Source organism: Sus scrofa, chromosome 18, assembly GCF_054392235.1.
Source record: "Sus scrofa isolate SSC_HxYL_T2T_F1_AM1 chromosome 18, Sscrofa_HxYL_maternal_Yorkshire_Landrace_v2.0, whole genome shotgun sequence".
NCBI lineage: Eukaryota > Metazoa > Chordata > Mammalia > Artiodactyla > Suidae > Sus > Sus scrofa.
The window spans coordinates 54,389,403-54,406,873 of record NC_139400.1 but is presented as its reverse complement, the minus strand read 5'-3'; the positions used below and the strand labels follow the sequence as shown (position 1 = coordinate 54,406,873).

General features: G+C 49.2%; 2 protein-coding genes and 1 long non-coding RNA gene across 5 annotated transcripts in view; 1 reads left to right on the top strand and 2 right to left on the bottom strand.

Annotated features, from left to right (window-relative positions):
• HOXA3 (homeobox A3) overlaps window positions 1-17,471 on the bottom strand; it is a 45,208-nt gene that overhangs the window by 16,240 nt on the left and 11,497 nt on the right. For both annotated transcript variants that reach the window (XM_021079045.2, XM_021079042.2), the window contains exon 2: window positions 16,410-16,513. The gene's annotated coding sequence lies outside the window, so the exon portion shown is untranslated. The remainder of the gene's footprint in view (window positions 1-16,409; window positions 16,514-17,471) is intronic.
• HOXA4 (homeobox A4) lies at window positions 4,524-6,924 on the bottom strand. The gene is made up of 2 exons (XM_003134841.5): window positions 6,267-6,924; window positions 4,524-5,714 (listed from the first exon to the last, which is right to left on the bottom strand). The coding sequence occupies exons 1-2, from the start codon at window positions 6,901-6,903 to the stop codon at window positions 5,362-5,364; spliced, it is 990 nt and encodes a 329-aa protein (XP_003134889.1). The 5' UTR covers window positions 6,904-6,924; the 3' UTR covers window positions 4,524-5,361.
• LOC146395058 (uncharacterized) lies at window positions 6,274-15,581 on the top strand. Of its 2 annotated transcripts, none has more exons than XR_014833983.1 (2): window positions 6,274-6,603; window positions 7,757-15,581. It is a non-coding gene; the product is annotated as an uncharacterized LOC146395058 (long non-coding RNA). The 2 variants fall into 2 exon arrangements; XR_014833982.1 differs by having other exon boundaries at window positions 6,274-6,651.

The window sequence follows — 17,471 nt, the reverse complement described above, 5'->3', positions numbered from 1 at the left end:
GGCCTTTTCTCTTGTTCAAACTTGCCCTTTAGGTCCCCAAAGGGAGTGCCCCCTGACCTTGGGGATCCTGGCCTGCCCCTGAGCAAGGTGGGGTTTAGCTACCCTGCACGTTGCCAGTTGCCACTCAACTTAGCCCCAGAAAGATCCCCTCTGCCACCATCCACCATCACATGCCCCCACCCCTTGATGCTTAGAAGTATTGTCATTATGGTTATGATTATTGGTGCTATTTCTTTATCCCCAAGTCAAATATTCGTGGCTGCTGTTGCCCATAAATCGTGCAGACTAATGAGTCACAAAGAGATGCTGCCCAGGTTCTCCCAGTGCAATGGCCGCCGCCGCCGGGGCCGCTCTCTCGGCGGTTTTGGCGCTCGCTTGCTCCCTCGCTCGCCCGGCGCGGGTGATTTATGAACACCGGGAAAATTGAACAAAGCCGCGCACCCGTCCTGTGGTATGGCTGCTGCCTTCCCCAGTGTGAATCAGAACATTACCAACTGTCTGCGCATCCGTCCCACTTCATCACCAAAGCCAAGATGTGACCGCACGAATCCGAGCCCGAACTCGGCGCTTCCCCGATCGCCGTGCGCTCCCCAGACTCGCAGAAACCCTGCAGGAAAAGCCCAAGACCCAGCCTGGGCCAGCTCCGGTCCTCCCAGCTGACAGGGCTCTCTCCACCCCCTCCTGAAGGAGTTAAAAAGCCTTTGGATATAAATCTGAGGATCTGTGTTTTTTAAAATCAAATAGGAAGTTGGGGGGCTCACTTCTGAGAGATTCATTCCTAGTGAGGCCCTGACGACTCCGATCCATTCCTGACGATCCGCATTAATTATTTAATGAGTCACGTGACCGCAAAGATTACAATTTCAATATCTCCCTTGAACAGGCGCTACACCTTTATCTGCTGCAACCAAGGTCCTTGCTTGGCTTTTTGAGTTCCCAGGCCTCTGGAACGCAGATGCCCCTACCCGGCTCCCAGGCAAGCCACTGCCATGGAAATCCCAGTGGAATTCGTTATTGCAGGACTATGAGAATTGCGGGCGGTGGAGTGCCCACTACTTTCCCAGGCAACTGATGTCTGCCCCCTTCTAGACCCAGAGGTCAGCCCACCTGTCTTGGTGCCCTGGCTAAGGCGGTTTGGTTACATCATGCCCCCGGCTGCTGTAGTGGCTCATCAGGCAAGGGCCCATCCTTCTTCCCTGGCAGCCGGACACCTGTGGTGTGGCCCTGTTGCAAGTGTAACCACAGATGCCTAAGTCCATCCCAGGCCGAACAGGCTTCTGGAAAGAAACGATGCCTGTACACTTCCCCCCACCCAAGACTATTCAAACTACACATGCATGAATATGAAGAACTTGAACGGGGAGCATTCAGCGGCCTCAGCCTCCTCATTGGTAAACCGAGAAGACTGAACCCACATGGCCCCCAGATCTCTTTTGCCTTGGACAGTCTTTCAATCAAGGAATCTCTTTTAGCCCCAGGAATCAACCCCAGAGAGAGTGGGACTGGCCTGAAAGGGGAAAGGGGGTTACTCTTTGAGTTTGGGGCCTTGAGAAGAAGAGATGCCGGAGTGCCAAGACAGAAGTTTCAGACTAGACTGTTTCGCCACAGCCCCAGCAGCCTCCCTGATGCTATCAAGGAGTTAGAACACGCTTTCTTCCTCCTCCACCCAGCCCATACTCTTTTAGAGGAAACAGAGTGATTCTTGGGCCAGTGTATGATTTATAGAGAAGGGACAACAGGAGCCACTGTTGGGAAAGGTGAGCCTGTATTATTTAACACTGCCTGGCAGGTAGGGATGCAGAGACCAAGGAAGTGCCAAGAAGAGCCTACTGCCTGTGCAGAAGGGACACATGTACAGGGCAAGTCCCTGGTTTCCGTTTGCTACATGGATTCTTTGGGGGGTTTATTTCCTTCTATTGCAAAGAGCCGTTGATCTGTTCCTATGTTGAAAGGGCTGTAGGAAAGGCAGCAGTGAGAAGAGCAGCTCAGTTTGGAAGCTCAGGGAAGCAGGAGGACAAAGGAGAAATGGCAATACCCACCCAATGGGTAGGAGGCTGAGAGGGTGGGGAGGGGGGAGCACCCTGGGCCAGCTGAATATAAAGTCAGAGATGCTGTGCGGAGGGCCCACTCCCCATATATCTAGGTAATCTTCCCAGGAGCTCCATCCTGGGTATTAAGTACTCTACTATGCCTGTCACAGTTGAATTCCTGCTGTAATAAAACACCAGGGATATCGTAGATTTCAGCAAAACTAGGAAAGAGAGCCTGCAAAGGGCCATTTTTCTTCAGGGGGGAGAGTGTTAAGTACTTAATTCAAACTGTGACCATTAAAGTGTCTCCTATCCGATTTAGGTTGATTTCAGATGTTGACAAAACTTTTATCTCTGGAGTCATGCTCGGCATGGCTGGGGACTAAAGCAGATGAGTGTGTGTTAGAGGGAAGGAGGAGAAAAGAGAGAAAGACGAGGGGAGCACGTATAGGGGTCATTTTGGTAGGAGAATTATAGAGCTTACACAAAATACTGTCTTTAAAGGTCAAGGGTTTGAGGGGCCAGTAGGGTTAACTTTAAAAAAAAAAAAAACAATTAATGAGATAGAAAATTTGTCCTCTGGGTGAACTCTTATGGTTGCCCTAGCAAAGGGCAGACAATGCACGATTTTGAAGCACAGAAGCACAGAGTGGGATTTCCTAAGCTGTTACAACAAGCTCCCTTAAAGACCACATCTGAAACAGGCAACACATTTGAAGAAATGACATAATCATCTGGACCACCGTGGATAATTCTGGCTTTGCAAAACTTACCAATACCTTAATAATCAGGACAGTTTGGGCAAAAGCTGCCATTTTGCCCTGGAACATTAGAAAGTCTCAAGCCTCTCTCTTCCTTTCCTGGATAGATTTAGAGTAAGTGAAAGAAGCCCCCTTCACCCCCTTACAAGTGTCTCCAGTATGAAGCTGCTGGATGCCCCCTGCCCCTCCTTCCCTACCAAGGAGAAATATAAGAAGTTACCTTAAATGATGATTATCTGCCATTTGAGGTTTTGCAGCTCGCCACTCAATTTCCACCAAGAGTCTAGGCATTTTTTGAGCAGTCAGCCAAGATGCTGAGTCTTTGCCCGAGACCACATTATTTGCAAGAAGATCCCTCGCTTCTCCACAGACTTTTCCCAGAGAATGCCTTTCAGAATTGCTGTTGAATTACAAAGAAGTATTTATTGTATGAGGTGATTAATGATTCCTGGGAAAATTGCTATTTTCAGCGTGATTTAATTTCGTTTTACAAGTGCGTGTAGTAGGAGGAGTGTTAATAAGATGTAGCAGCAGTTGCAGTGCCTCCAGAAATCCCTGGCACCCTTCACACCTTATAAAATGCACTTTATGCCAGGTTTGGCCTGACCTGGGAGGGCGTGTATTTGTTTGCCCTTGTATTTTCTTGGGGAGAGGAGGCAATCGCTCAGGGGTCAGAGACTGGTGTCCATCACTTTCCTCTCAGATCTGGCTTGCTCCCAGGTAGAGAAGGGGTTCCCTTGCCTGTATCACACACAGGGCAGCTGAGACAAAAGGGGTAACAGCTTTGACCACTGGCTAATGGTTAGTGCTGATGGGAAAATGTGTTTAAAAGTCTTCTGATACTGCCGAGGTAGGTGAGCGCCCCCTCCTATCGGTGCGAAAATTATTGCATGAACTAAAGACTACACTCATTCAAGGCCAGGTGACAGGTGCAATATTCTGGGGCCAGTGGGTGTTGGTTTTTGGAATCTCGTCGCAGAGTGCTCCCTTCAGTAACAACAAAGTCTAAATTCTCTTTACTGATTGGTGAGTCAGTAAACACATACGAGGGCTATGGAGACTGAGAAGTGGGTTTTGGTTTCCACCTTTTGAATCTAGAGCTCTAGGTTGGGCAGAAAGGGCTGGGAGCATCCGAGGAGGATGCCCCAGGATCAGGGTCTGGCTTTCTTCCAGCACTTAATAGCTTCACAAGTCTCACGTCTGGCTTGCTTAAGGTGTCATTATGTTTTTTCTTTCCTCAGAAGAAAACTGTGGAGGGGATACTGGGAAAACGCAAGTTATTGTGAAAGCTCTTGCTTCAAGAACAAACAAACAAAAAAAAAACCAAACAAAAATGTCAAGCTGTAGTTAATGAAGAGAATCTTTAAAACAGCCAAAGAATGAAAAGCAGTCTCAACCCTATGCACAAACTATTTTTTATCTCCAAGGAAACAGGCAGATTAAGTGTGAAGGTGCAATAAATTCCAAAGGGACCACTTCTTTCCAAGTGTGCTCAGAGTTCAGCATGTAGAACAGCTGCAGAAACTCCTGGGCCCACAGCACTGCACGGTTTCACCTTTCATTGCAGGGAAGGACACGTTTCTATGCCTTACAGAGACTTGAAGCCTGAAAGCCTGGCCAAGTTTGGGAAGAAGAGGAGCCCTCTCAGAGCTCAAGAGCCTTCCTGCTCTTTGGAACTCTTCCCACAGTAGGTCAAACTTGACAAGAGTTCAGCTCAAACTGAACACACTCACACAAATTGCATGGGCAGTCGGTCCAAGTGCCCACGACTCGAGCCATCCTATAGGATTTTTACATGCAAGGTCAAGTATCTAATCCAGAGAACTTTTTTAGATTAAAAGGAGAAAACACACAAATATGTCTTAGAACTTTAATGTTTTTTTTAAACAGAGTTTATTCTTAGCACATGGCTTTCTACAGAGCCACACCACAATTTGTACAGTTGCACATGGGTCTATAATGCACTTCCCCTCCCCCAAGACTGTGTCTCAGAATAAGATAACAGTATCTCCACAACAATATTTTAAATAAATTGAAAGGAAGGGAATCTAACATGGTCACATCTACCATCGAGGTCTATACATTTTGAGAATTAAATAATCTTGTGAGGTCCACAACAATCTACTCATTTATTCAGTTCAATACAAGCTTGTATGAGCTGCCAAAATGAAGGAGGGGGAGGTAAGAAGACAGGAAAAGGGTCTGTTTTCTTCTGCTCGCCAGAAATATACATGTACATGACCCCAGTCGGCATGGGCTGTGCTGCTGACTGTACCTGTCTCAAAAGTATTTGATGCCAAGTGGTCCTTCTCAGGTACCCAAACCTGGCAGCCTTGTTCAGGCCAGCAGGTTGTTCCACCAGCCAGCATCTGGGCCATTGTCCTCTCCTGGGTGGCAACCCAGCTCACACTCTTACTGGGATAATGTCTTTCTTTTTTATTATCCTTTTCACCAAGTTGGGTATTGTTTGGGGTCTGGTGTGGTCCAGATGGGAAGGGGTGGATGGGGAAGGGGGCAGAAGAGATGAGAAAAGCAGGTGGGGGAAAGAACTGGTCTAGAGCCCTGGAGGATTAAATGGAGGAGGGAATGGGTGTGGAGGCGCCCTGATGGGGGTGAGGGTGTGGGTGCGGGTGCGGGCTCTGAGTTTGTGGTTTCCCTGGCGGGCCTGCTGAGGCTGAGGCTGAGTTGGAGGATCGCATTTTAGTGTTGGGCAGTTTATGATCTTTCTTCCACTTCATCCTCCGGTTCTGAAACCAGATCTTGACCTGGCGCTCGGACAAGCAGAGCGTGTGGGCGATCTCGATGCGGCGCCGCCGGGTCAGGTAGCGGTTAAAGTGGAACTCCTTCTCCAGCTCCAAGACCTGCTGCCGGGTGTAGGCGGTTCGGGAGCGCTTGGGCTCCCCTCCGTTATAACTGGGGTTGACTGAAAGCCCATAACCCCGATGGAGAAAGCCAAGGAAGACGGAGTGGAAGAGAGGGAAAGGAGGAGGAGAGAGAAGGTGGGGTGGGGAAGAGCAATTGGACATCATCATTATATAATAACCTGACACCAAGTTCACGCAAGATACATAAAACTGCAAAGAAAATGTTTCACAGGCTATTGACAACGGGAAACACCCGAGAGCCATAAAGAATGGTGCTGGGCATTGGGGCTGAAGAAAAGCTTCAAAGACACATGGCCTGAAGCCTCTGCCAGGGCAATTAAATTTATGGGGGCTATAATTACTGCCCTAACAGTTTGGCGTCTCGTAAATCTCCCGATAAAGGGACCCCGGGTACAAAAGGGTTCTCACGTTGGGATCTGGCGGCTGGCTGGCGCACACACACCCACGTCCCACAGTAGCTTGGGCCAGTTGGGGGCTCCCCTCCCGAGGCCCCCTTCCCCTCGGCCTCTCCCCCTAACCCCCACCCCGACCTTGGAGCCTGGGCTCGGCCCCAGCCCACCCGCCCGCGCCTCCCCGGCGGCGCCACGTACCGGCGCTGACATGGATCTTCTTCATCCAGGGGTACACCACGGGCTCCTTGCCCTTCAGGCCCGCCGGGCTCTTGTCGGCCAGGAGCAGCGGGCACGCGGGGGCGCTGCCCCCTGCGGGGACGCCCGGGGTGGCAGGAGCCGCCTGGCAGCGCCGCGGGGGCGCGGGGGCCGCCGCGCGATGCTGCGGGGGAGGCGGCGGCGGCGGCGGCGGGGGCTGCCGCCCGGGCGGCAGGACATGGGTCGCGTGCAGGCCGTGCGCGGGACCCTTGGCGTGCGCCGGGGGCTGCTCGGACTGCGGCGGCCGCCCGGGGCTAGCGCCGCCGCGGTAGCCGTAGGGGTAGGCGGCGTCGGCCGCACCGTGCGCGGGGTAGAGCGCGGCCGCGGGGTAGGAGGGCTCGCGGGCGGCCCGCGGCGCGTAGTAGGAGGCGGGGGGCTCACGGCCGCCGCCCGTGTGGGGGAGCTGGGGCTGCTGCGGCGGCAGGTGCTGGGCCGCGGGCGCTGGGGGCTGCTGGTAGCCGGGACCCCCGCCCGGGCCGCCGTCTCCGCCGCCCGGGCCGCTGTGCTGCGCGTACTCCTCGAAGGGAGGGAACTTGGGCTCGATGTAGTTGGAGTTTATCAAAAACGAGCTCATGGTCATTAATTTGTGAAGTGCAAAAATACTAATTTTTCTCGCGTTGTCGTTTTTCTGGGCTCGCCGAGGCCCCTCCCCCTCCCGCTTCGCTTCCCATCCCCCCTTCCTCTGCTCCCTTCCCCTCCCCCGCTGTCAAGCGCCCACCCCTCCCCCTCCCTCCGCCGCCGACGCCGCCAAAGTTCGCGCTCCTCCCCCGCCCGCGCCCGCGCGCGCGCTCCGTCGCGACCCCGCGCGCGCCCCGCCCAGGACCTCCACGTGATCCGCCCCCTCCAATGTGCGCGCCGCGCGCGCGGACCCGGATCAGGAAGCGCGCCGGCGGGTGATGGATGCTGGTGTCCCGCTCTGAGCAGAGGGGGGTAGCTGGCGCTTGGGTCCTCCAACCCCGCCCCCACGCCCCAACTTTGAGTCCCTGTGGGAATTTGGGAACCAGAGGCTTCTGGTTCTCTCAGATGCCCAGACTGGGCCCCATGCGTGCCCTACTCCGGGCTAGGCCTCGGGGCAGCCAGGCGGCCGCGGCCCAGCGCTGACCTCGGGGCCCAGCCTAGCCTGACCTGGCGGCCTCCTGGGCTCGAGGCCGCCTGGGGGAGGGAATGGTGCCAGGACTAAGGGGGTGTCCTGTTTTTTATCCGGGCCCTGGAATGAGGCCAACTGACCGGTTTTCTTACCAGCTGATTCCCTTCCCCACGTCAGGCTCGCTGTGTCCGGGGGCCCCCCGACGTTCCCTGTTTGAGAAGCCATGCACGAGCCAAAAAGGGTGGGTGGGTGAGCAGCTGAGAGAAATCGGCCCCAGGAAATAAAGCAAAGCTATTCCAATATAACCGAATGAACACTTTTCTTTCTTTCTTTTTCTATTTTTTAGAAGCAGAATCTATTTGGTTGTTTCCCTAAGAAAAACGAGAACCTTCTAATAGCATGTCATTTGATGGAAGTGGCATTCAGAATTAAACATGCTCGAATTTAATAGGTGCAATTGTAAGAGAGACGATGGGGATGGATAGAAGCGACGATGCCGCCACAAAATACAGCATGGAAACCAACATCTTCCTACTAAAGAACACTCCCCAAACAAAAACAAGCTAAGGATAGCACAGGCATTGTGCCACCGGTCTTTTCCCGCTGAGAATGTTTTTGTCTCAGCTTTTCCAGACTGAGACGAAAAGGTATATTTAAGAACAGTCTAGAGTTTCTGAATTACTGAAAGTTAGCATATTAACGACATCGGCAGCTCTGGAAAGTAGAGAAAGAGGACTTTTGCCTGCCATTTGGTCATTGAAATATGATGGGTCAATTAACTGCCGTTATTGACAAATGAATTACATATTAATTATACCTAATGTTGATCTCTGAAGTAAATACTGATGCCTTACACGATCGTAGTGTGTACTTTCCGTTTCCTTTTCTAACAGACACACCTAGATCCTACTTTTCATCGCAGATTAAAGCAGTGCAAACTAGCATAGTCTCGACTCTAAAAATACTTTCATATGGGCAAGCAAAGCAAAGATTTTTCAGCTGGTGCACCTTAGTTGATTTTTTCAAAGAACAGTATAAACAGCCTTCTCACAACTAAGTCTGGAAAGCAGACAAGGAAAGTTATAGCTTAAGTCTGGAGACACTTCAAAAGGAATGTCAGTTCTATCTTCATTTATATCGGTTACTCATAGGAGTTACTAAATGCTGGAATATATCCATTTGATGGATAGTCATTTAATGCTTAGCCACATAAAGCCTATTATATGGGACTAATCTTTAAACTAATTTAGGAAAAGAGGTTAAAAAAGGGATCATGTTAGCTTTCTAACTGCAATCACCCTGAAGTGGTACAAAGAGGTTTTCCACATTGGATGTGTGTCTGTGAAGAGTGCTGTCCATCGACATGGGGCACCTTGAAAATTTTTTAAAATGAAATCTGAGCCACAGAGAGAAATCAACACTGAATGTAATCCTTAGACATCCTCTCTAGGCTCGGGGGGAAAATCCAGTCTGTGATACAGTTGCCTAAACCAATATCTCTCTACAGCAGGAAAAATAATATATACACATATATGCCATATAACGTGAGTAATACACATACACACACACACACACACACACACACACACGATGTAATTTACAAAACTGAGCTCTCTAAGCTTCAGGGAGGAAAAAACATGACAAGGAAATTTTGCCCCTCTCCTCATGTCATCGGCCTTGAGTACTAGGGTCTTAACCATGTCTGTTCAATATTATTTACAGACACTAAAACAGAAAATTCATGTTGTTTAGCCTCAGAACCTTCTACTGCGTTTCTATTTTAACGTATTGACGAAACTCGGGCACTGTTTTGTATATGGTTAACCTAAACGAGTTAACTGTGCCTGTGTTTCATGTGGTTCTATTACTTTAGGAAGATGGGCTTACACAGAATCCCCCCAAGGCCTGTAACTTGTCTTTGTGGTTCCTATCATAAACACAAACGGAGCCAGGACCACCAAGTGTTATCTCACACACCGACATTTTGACATTTTACTGCAAGATTTATGGCTGTAATAAACAATCTCAGTACCTTTTCTGATCCTTCCACAATCTCTCTTTGCAAGCCATAGCATCATTCCATTGAATCAAATAATCTTTTGAAAAACAGAACAAAACAAGACCTCTTGCCTTCGCATGAGATCCAAGACACCAAAGTAAAGCCAGGAAGAAACTAACTCAATTAATAAATAAACCGAAGTTTACCAGCAGCATCTCGCCCGGAAAAAGATGGGATGCCCTGACATCAAGCAGAGAGGGAGCGTGCTAATCTTCGCACACCAACTGGCTCCAGTCCCAAGCAGGGTGAAAGCATTATCCTTTTCTTGGGAAACTGGTAAGCACATTTGCTCATTTCCACGTGCAGGGATAACGTATATTCCCAACAAAAGCTTTCTTACAATCCCATTAAGTGAAATAACTTTTCATCGGGTCCTTGAATCCCAGATGGAGAAGGAGAACGAAGGGAGTCCAAGGGGAGGGTGAGAGGGAGGCAGGGTTTTGCAGCCTAGTTTGAATCTGATTTGAATCATTTTGAATATATTTGGAACAGCCTCCCCTCTTGAATGCAACCCTGTCCCAAGTTTCAAAGTGACCGAACAGTGACACCGTGTGCATTTTGTTTCTTATTAATCTTACGCATTGACAGTCTTTGTTAAATCACAAGGCGCGCCCTTCACCAGCCGACATTTTCATATTTGTTAGACGCGCTGACCTGAAGTTCACCTCGGCCTTGGACTTTGCGCTTCTAAAAGGTCTATACAGTGTCTTTTAGGGAGCAGGGTGCTTTGCCCAGGTCACTCCTTCTCAGGGAAAACCAAGGGGGTGGGGGTGGGGGGAGCAAAGGAAATGTAAACGTTATGGAATGTATTGACTGTATTTGTCCTTTGTTCTCTAGAGCCAGAGTCCCCCAGACTGACTGTTCCCTATCTGAAGCACGTCTCTGGAGCACAGAGCTGAGGGGCTGCATTTCAAAATGCCTGATGGTGGCATTTGAGGGCTTCCCCCGCCACCTACACTCAGCCAAGGATTTTAGAGTAGCAGTACTTTATCAGGCATTTAACCAATTAATTGTTTGGGGGTCATTTCCTTGTAGTAGTTTCTGCTAGCGAAGCCAACCCAGGCATAAGAACTGAAATTCACATTCAGATGAGACATGAATTTTAACCAGGATTGTGCAAGAGGCCTAAAGATTAAAATCCTCCAAATTAAAAAATAAAAAAGTAAGCCCTCTAAAAACAATAACTTCTGCAGGGATCTTTTCTTTTACCTGAAAAAAAGTAGCTAAGAGGTGTCTGTGATCCTTGAAGCTGACATGTTTCTAAGGTGTGGCACGTTTGAAACCAAGAGCACTATAACCAGGCTTTTCTCAAAGAGACTCAGAACTGTCTTGGTGAGCAGTAGAGCAGCGATCCGTTTTGTTCATTTCACCCGCCCAGATGTGCTGAAGTGTGCACTGCTGTAACAGCAGTCACCACAGTTGTTCCCTTTCCTCTCTTCTCATCTGGCACACCCCCATTTGGCTTCAAGCTCTTGGCCAGAGTGAAAACTTTACACATCGCACAGCGGAAGCAATCTGATCACTTCCACGAAGGCAGTGTTTGGGAAAGATTTGCTTCTGCCGCTGAAAGTACCTGGCACCAGCAAATCCAGTCTATCCAGCCAACGGGAATAGAGTGGGATGATCTTAAGGGGCCCTGCAAGGGTCTACATTCTGCGTAGCTGAATGAGCTTCTTTCTAGAGTTACAAGAAAAACCTAGGGGGAAAAAAAATTCTCTCTCTCTCTCCTGTTTCCCCACACGGATTATGCGAAGATCAATGCACAGACAAGAAAAGTATATCCCCCGGAAAACAGATGCTAATGGCACTAACACTTAAGGTTAATATAGGTGCAGGACAAATAAAATACTGTTTAGTTCTCCAGCTGCAAAGCACACCCAGATGTGGTTCCAGTCAGCTTCCTCAAAACGCTATTCCTTCTTTTCTACTCTCCTGCCCTCCCTCCTCAGCTCGCTTCCTCTCGCCTTAGCTTTTATTCCAAATGTATTTTTAAGAGTATTTTCTGGAGAAAAGAAGTCTGTCGGAGTGATCTTCCGTGGTCTGGCATTTGTCGATTCCACCTTCCCGCTCAAAAGGCATACACGTCACAGTTTATCCACCCAGAGATTGTACCACTCGCTTACATTCAGTGTAGGGTTAACAATAAACCATAATGAACAAGTTTTAACGATGGGAACATTTTCATGGTACCAATAAGCATTTTCTCACTGGTGGAGGGGTAAGGGAATCCTTTTTTTTTTTTTCCCCAGAAGATTTCCACTTCCTTTTTTTTTCCCTTCCAAGCTCTTTGCATTTCGTGGGTGACAGTTTCATAAAAAGCAGTCTGTGCTTGAAAATTGCAAAGTACATTTTGCAAGAAGTGCCTGTGTTTGCCCTTTTCCTCCCACACTTCAGGGATCACGATGGGTACTAAAGAGGACACAAACTGGCCAATCACAATCACAGAGTTCAGATAAAGGAAGTTTCCTGCCCCCTTCCCTCCCCTTGGAAGGTATGATGGAACACTGGAAACGTGCTACGTTATTTCTTAAAGGTCCACTGATGAGTGCTGAGCTTCTTCACTTTGTGACGAAGCCACAAACAGACTCCTGGTGCTCCAGCAGCTAAGGTGTGGGTGTTCCAATAATCTATGCCTATTTACCTGCTGCTATTCCCTCAGAATGGGAGCGATCATTCAAGATGAAATACAGCATATATTACTCTTGAAAAGAGGAATTTTCTATCCTTTCCTTCGTAATTGAGGTCATTCAACCACTAGGGTTCACCTGGAGTCCATACGGTGATACACGCGGCGCTCCGAGCCGTTTTATCTTTTGTGCTGATAGTCAAGATCGCAGCTCTAACACCGACCTCAAGCTCTGTCTGGGCAGATGACTAAGAGTGCTGCACAACGTAAACTTTTGACCCTCAACTTTTTGACCTGCAGTTGCAACCACAAAGATACACAAAGCTGGGCCTTTTCTTTCAAGGCGAAGCCCCCCACCCAACCCCGGGAGCTCAGGGACGCCCTGCTTGCCACCGCCTTTTGGAATAAGAGGGCGAATTGGATATTCTTGTGTGTTTGTGACTGTATTTCCTGCCAAATCGGCCTCCTACCTCCTTGTGTCAGCACTTCAATAGGAATGAGATTATTTTTAAATCACTCGTCATTATTTGGAGTCAAATTTGGAGTAGGACACCTCACAGAAGTAGGGGAACCTCGAAAAAAGGGAAGGCAAGAGAAGATGGGAAGAAAGCAGACGATGGGAGCTGGAGACTTTTCCTTTATTTAAAAATAAAGACGCAGCCCTAATTGTTGGGAGAGCCGGCCCAGGCAGGCAAGTTGACTGTGAACTTGTACTAAAGCGTGCTCTGCTGGCGATTCCTAGGGTGTGCAGATTTATCTTCTCTGCATTTACTTAACCCGGCAGTGAACTGCACGGGCGTCATTTGTTAGGCGATGACAGACTTCACCTCCAGCAAGGGCTGCTTCACAAAATCGCAATAATTACCCAATAACCTTCATAACAAATATTATTATTGAAAAGACCGGTTTGTGGGGAGGGGGCCCGGTGGGAGAAAGGCAGCTTCCTTTGTGGCAAAACACCAAATAAAGCAGACCCAGGCAGATCTGCCAGCCCTGGGGTTTGGAATGGCTAGAACTGTGGCTCCCCTCTCCTATCTGGGTGGGAGCCTAGGCAGACCCCCTTGGCCCTGGCTGGAAGCCCCGCGTTTATAGTGTTTATAGTTTTGTCAATGACTGGAGAGAAATTCTGCCTTAGAAGCCAGAGGGCTGGTGCCCACAATGTTGTGCACTCCCCACGGTGGGCAAACCTCAGGACAGACTCTGGAGCGAAGGTGGGGGAGAGGCTTTGAAGGGCATCTTTTAAGCTAAAAGGGTTGTTTCCTCTTTAATAGCCTATCTTTCAGGATGTAATTTGCTTTCCCCTCACTAATTGTTTGGATATAATACTCTTCACATCTCAACAAATGAACATGACTCCGTTTCTGGTAGAAAATTCTGTCCTGCTCTCCCAGAGCTGCCAACAATGAAGCAGGGGAAAGAGGAGGGGGAAAAAAAGGAATCTTGGCATAATGTTGTGGAATTAGACCATGGAAACCCTAACAGACCCCTAAGTAAGTGTGACCAGAAGCAGCTTCCTATTATATTTATCGTTCAGGAAATATTGTCCCTTCAGCTTGCAGAAACAAACGGGGCCGGGACATTTCGGATGCCTTCGCCTTTTGCAAGGCAAGGAGCAAGATAGACACTTCTGCCCCCGGCTGAGGCTGGATGTCTTCATAAAGCTCTCAACGACAGAGATTTTTTTCTAAGTTCCTCTGTAAAAACAGCCCAAAAGAATGCAGAAGAAAACAAATAACTTATCTACAAAATGAGCAGATAACCAGCCACCCTCTTTACTATGCTTCCTATGAAAATAGGAAGAAAGAAAAAAAATTCTCCAATGACGCCCACATAGGTCTGACTGGATGCTGTATTTTTAAAAAGTCATTGAACTCCATGTGAGTTGGCATGCTCTCTTAAACGCTAAAGTTTTATGATGATTACAACAGACAGAAATAAGCAAGTTGACAATATTTATAGCCTGTGATTTTTTTTTAAATGCGTGGGAAAGATTCCCCATATTGTGTGATGCTGCTCCAACAGCCTTTCTGCCCATTCGCACACCCCAGGGTGGGATGTGGCCATGGAGGTGGTGTGGACACTTCCTCCAGGAGAGTTACTCAAATGAACCTGCCAGCAGCCCTCTCTCTCTTCTTTCTGCCATGAATTTTAGCCACCAAGAAATCACTCAAGCAAGATCACCAGATGAGTAACTAAAATACACCCTTAACCCAATATTTTCTAATAAAGAACCTGAAACTCAGAGCAGCAGAACAAAGACTCCACAATTCACACACACACACACACACACACACACACACACACACACACACACACACTAAAAGAGAACCCAAATTGGGTTTATATTCTGGTTCCCATTAAATTGGAGATGCACCTTCCTGAGCGCTGAACTACCAATGCTCGCTTTAACAGGTTACACAAAACGATTTCAGAGATTCTGCCTTGTCACTATTCAAGAACAGTGGCACTTGGGGGGGAAGGGTTCAATTTTTCAAAAAACTTCCCAGGTTTTGCTTTCTGGACTTCCAATTTTGGGGATGTCTCTTGGACTTGTGTCGAATATAGGTGGCCTCTGCACAATACACTTTGTGGAAATTCCACATCTGTACTTGAACTGTTTTCACTTGAAGGACTTAGTACATATCTTTCCCTATTAGCACTTGCACAAAACTACCCAGCCAGTTCTTAGGGAGAAAAGCCTTTGGAGACAGAAGTTCTCATTTTTTTTTTTTTTTGTTTCATTTCTTCTTTGGAGAATTTGGCTTAGCTCTTTATACGGGATGGGCGGAATCTGCTAGATCCCTTGGGGTACCCATCCAGAGAAAGACCTCAGGACAGGCCACAGTATCCCCTGCCACAACTTTGCCACGAAGAATATAGGGGACTGGGCCAGATGGGGTGGCTGAGACCAAGTGGGAATTGTACCCAGGAAAAATTTACTTCACCTTACTTCACCCGTTGGTGCAATACTGGGAACTGTTTTGGAAATCATAGATTATGTAAATTTCCTGGGATCAAACAGAAAGAGCAGCTAACAAAAGAAAGCCGGAAGTCTCCTACTGACAAACGACCAATTTCTTCCCTAAACTACCCTTTATGATGTGTGAGGGAAAACAACCTAATGGCTCTGGGGACTTTTAAGTTGGGCATTGAAGACACCTCGAGTTCCCCCCAAACTTTAGGGCACAGTTTGGGAGAGAGAATTTGTCTGTATATGGCGGGGGAATAAGTTTCTCTCATCTTGAGTGTTATCTAGGGGGATGCCTGAGGTGCCTCTTGAGGGTCCTGTGCGGAGACGTTCTAATTCTACAAAGGAGGAGAGGAAAAGGGAAGGAGAGAGGGAGAAGAAAGGCCAGGCGGAAGAAAAGAAAGCGCTGGAACTCCTTTCATTTAGCCTAGGGATTCAAAGACTAAAGTTAAATCCGGCCATAAAGTTTATTGCTTCAGACTCACAGGCGGGTGAGAACAGTCCCACCGAAATAAAAAGAACGTGCAGGCAGACAAGGTTCAGGGCCTGGTCCCCGGCGCGGGGGAGGGGTGCTCAGCCCTCCCCCCTCCCCCAGGTGGGGACCCGCGGTCCCCAGCGCCCCGCGGGCTCCAGCGGCCTGGGCTCGGCCTGGCAACCCAGGGGCTCTGCCTGGAGGTGCGGCCCGCGCCCGCCAGCCTCTGCCACCCTCCGGTTCTCCCGAGCCAGCCTGCGACCCGGCCCCGAAGGCTGCCGCCTCGACTCAGGGCTGCCAAATGACCCCGGCCCGAGAAGACGTATGGCCACAGCCCCGTAAGGAATCCCGCCAGCGTCCGCCTCGGCCCTGCCCGGGCCTTTCTTTCAAAGTCCCCAGCGCAGCGCGGCCTCGGCGCCCGCGGCCGGCGCCCACCCCCACCCCCGGCTCCCAGCACCCCCCCCCCCGCCCCGCGCCCCACCCAGGGCCCCGCTGACCCCGCAGAGCCCCGACCCGCCAGCCCGGGGATGGGGCGGCCCGGCCCAGGCTCCGCACGCAGGCCCACTCGCACACAAAAATCATCTTTTTGCACGGCGGCGAGAGCAGCGGAAGTCATTAACATCCGCGGTGGTGCAGCAATTAAAGTTAGGCCTAAGGATGCGGCGCGGCCACAGGCGCTCTGCACCGCGGTGCCTCCGAAAGCTGGCTCGTGGTGCTGCTAATCTGGGCACAGGGAAAGTTTGCTCTTCCCTTTGGAATTCCGAGGCGACCTCACCGTTACAGAACCACAGAAACACACACACGCACACAGATCGCGAGAAACAAAGTTTTCAGAGTACAAATCAACTTGAAAGCGCTCAGGGGGCGAGCTTACCTTAACTCGGAGGGAGCCATTTTTCAGAGAGTTTTGAGAACTTGTGGGTTGGACACTTCTGGACCTAAAATTGACAATTTGAATGACCAGGCGGCACACGTAGCCTGCAAAAGAGTCAAATGGAGTCCAGCGTCAGTGAGATTATATGTTATGTGGTATATAATGTTGGATGTCAACTCCCCAAAACCATAAAACTTACTTTAATGGCCCCACGTGACGTTTTATAGCCAGTGAGCCGATCTGTCTGTGCTATGGATGATTTTACGATCTAATTCATAGACAAAACCCTATTCATTTGGCACCCAAATGTCATATAGCCGGAACTGGGGCTTATAAAGTTTACTGTTTTATAACTTTTAAAAGGAAAGAAGGCATCAGTGTAAGCAGTCGGTAAATGTGCAAATCTCTAGTTGCGCTTTAGCTGCTCTGAGGAGTTTCCCAATCAAGCTAGGATGGGGTAAGTACCTTCCATTTGTAGCAAATTAATTGTAGCAAAAGAAGCCAACTGGGTTCAGGAGGGCGAGGAGCGGGAAAGGGTGCCTGGGTGGGTTAAGGGCAGAGGGTTGGGGGCCACAACTTGACATAGCATCCTCTTCAGCAAGTGGAGGCCTAGGATTGCCTAAGAAGAGAGGCAGCATCTGTGTGGGCCCTGAGTGCCGCTAACAAGGCCCTGGGCTGGGCTGCTGCTCCTTTCTTTCTCTCTCTTCCCTTTTTTTTTTTTTTTTTTTTAACCCAGCAAGTTAACTCGGTTTCCTCAGAGATGGGCAGGTGGGACTGAGGCTTTGGAACCACCTACAGCTTTTCCACCTCCTGGCCTGAACTCTCTACTGGGGCAGAGTTAGGAGGTCGTGGGTCAGGGCATCAGTTTGAGGTTCCTTTGCACAGGCAAGCTGCTCAGGTAGCCTCAGACTCACTGCCTCCCCACACTGGACAGACAGACAGAAGAGCAGAAAGAGCCGCTTGCTATTTGGCACAAACCAGACTAAGAGAGCTTACAATAGAAAGTTTATTTTTTGTTTCCAGTCAGTATTTTTTCCTTAAAAACAAATACAAAAAAAAAAA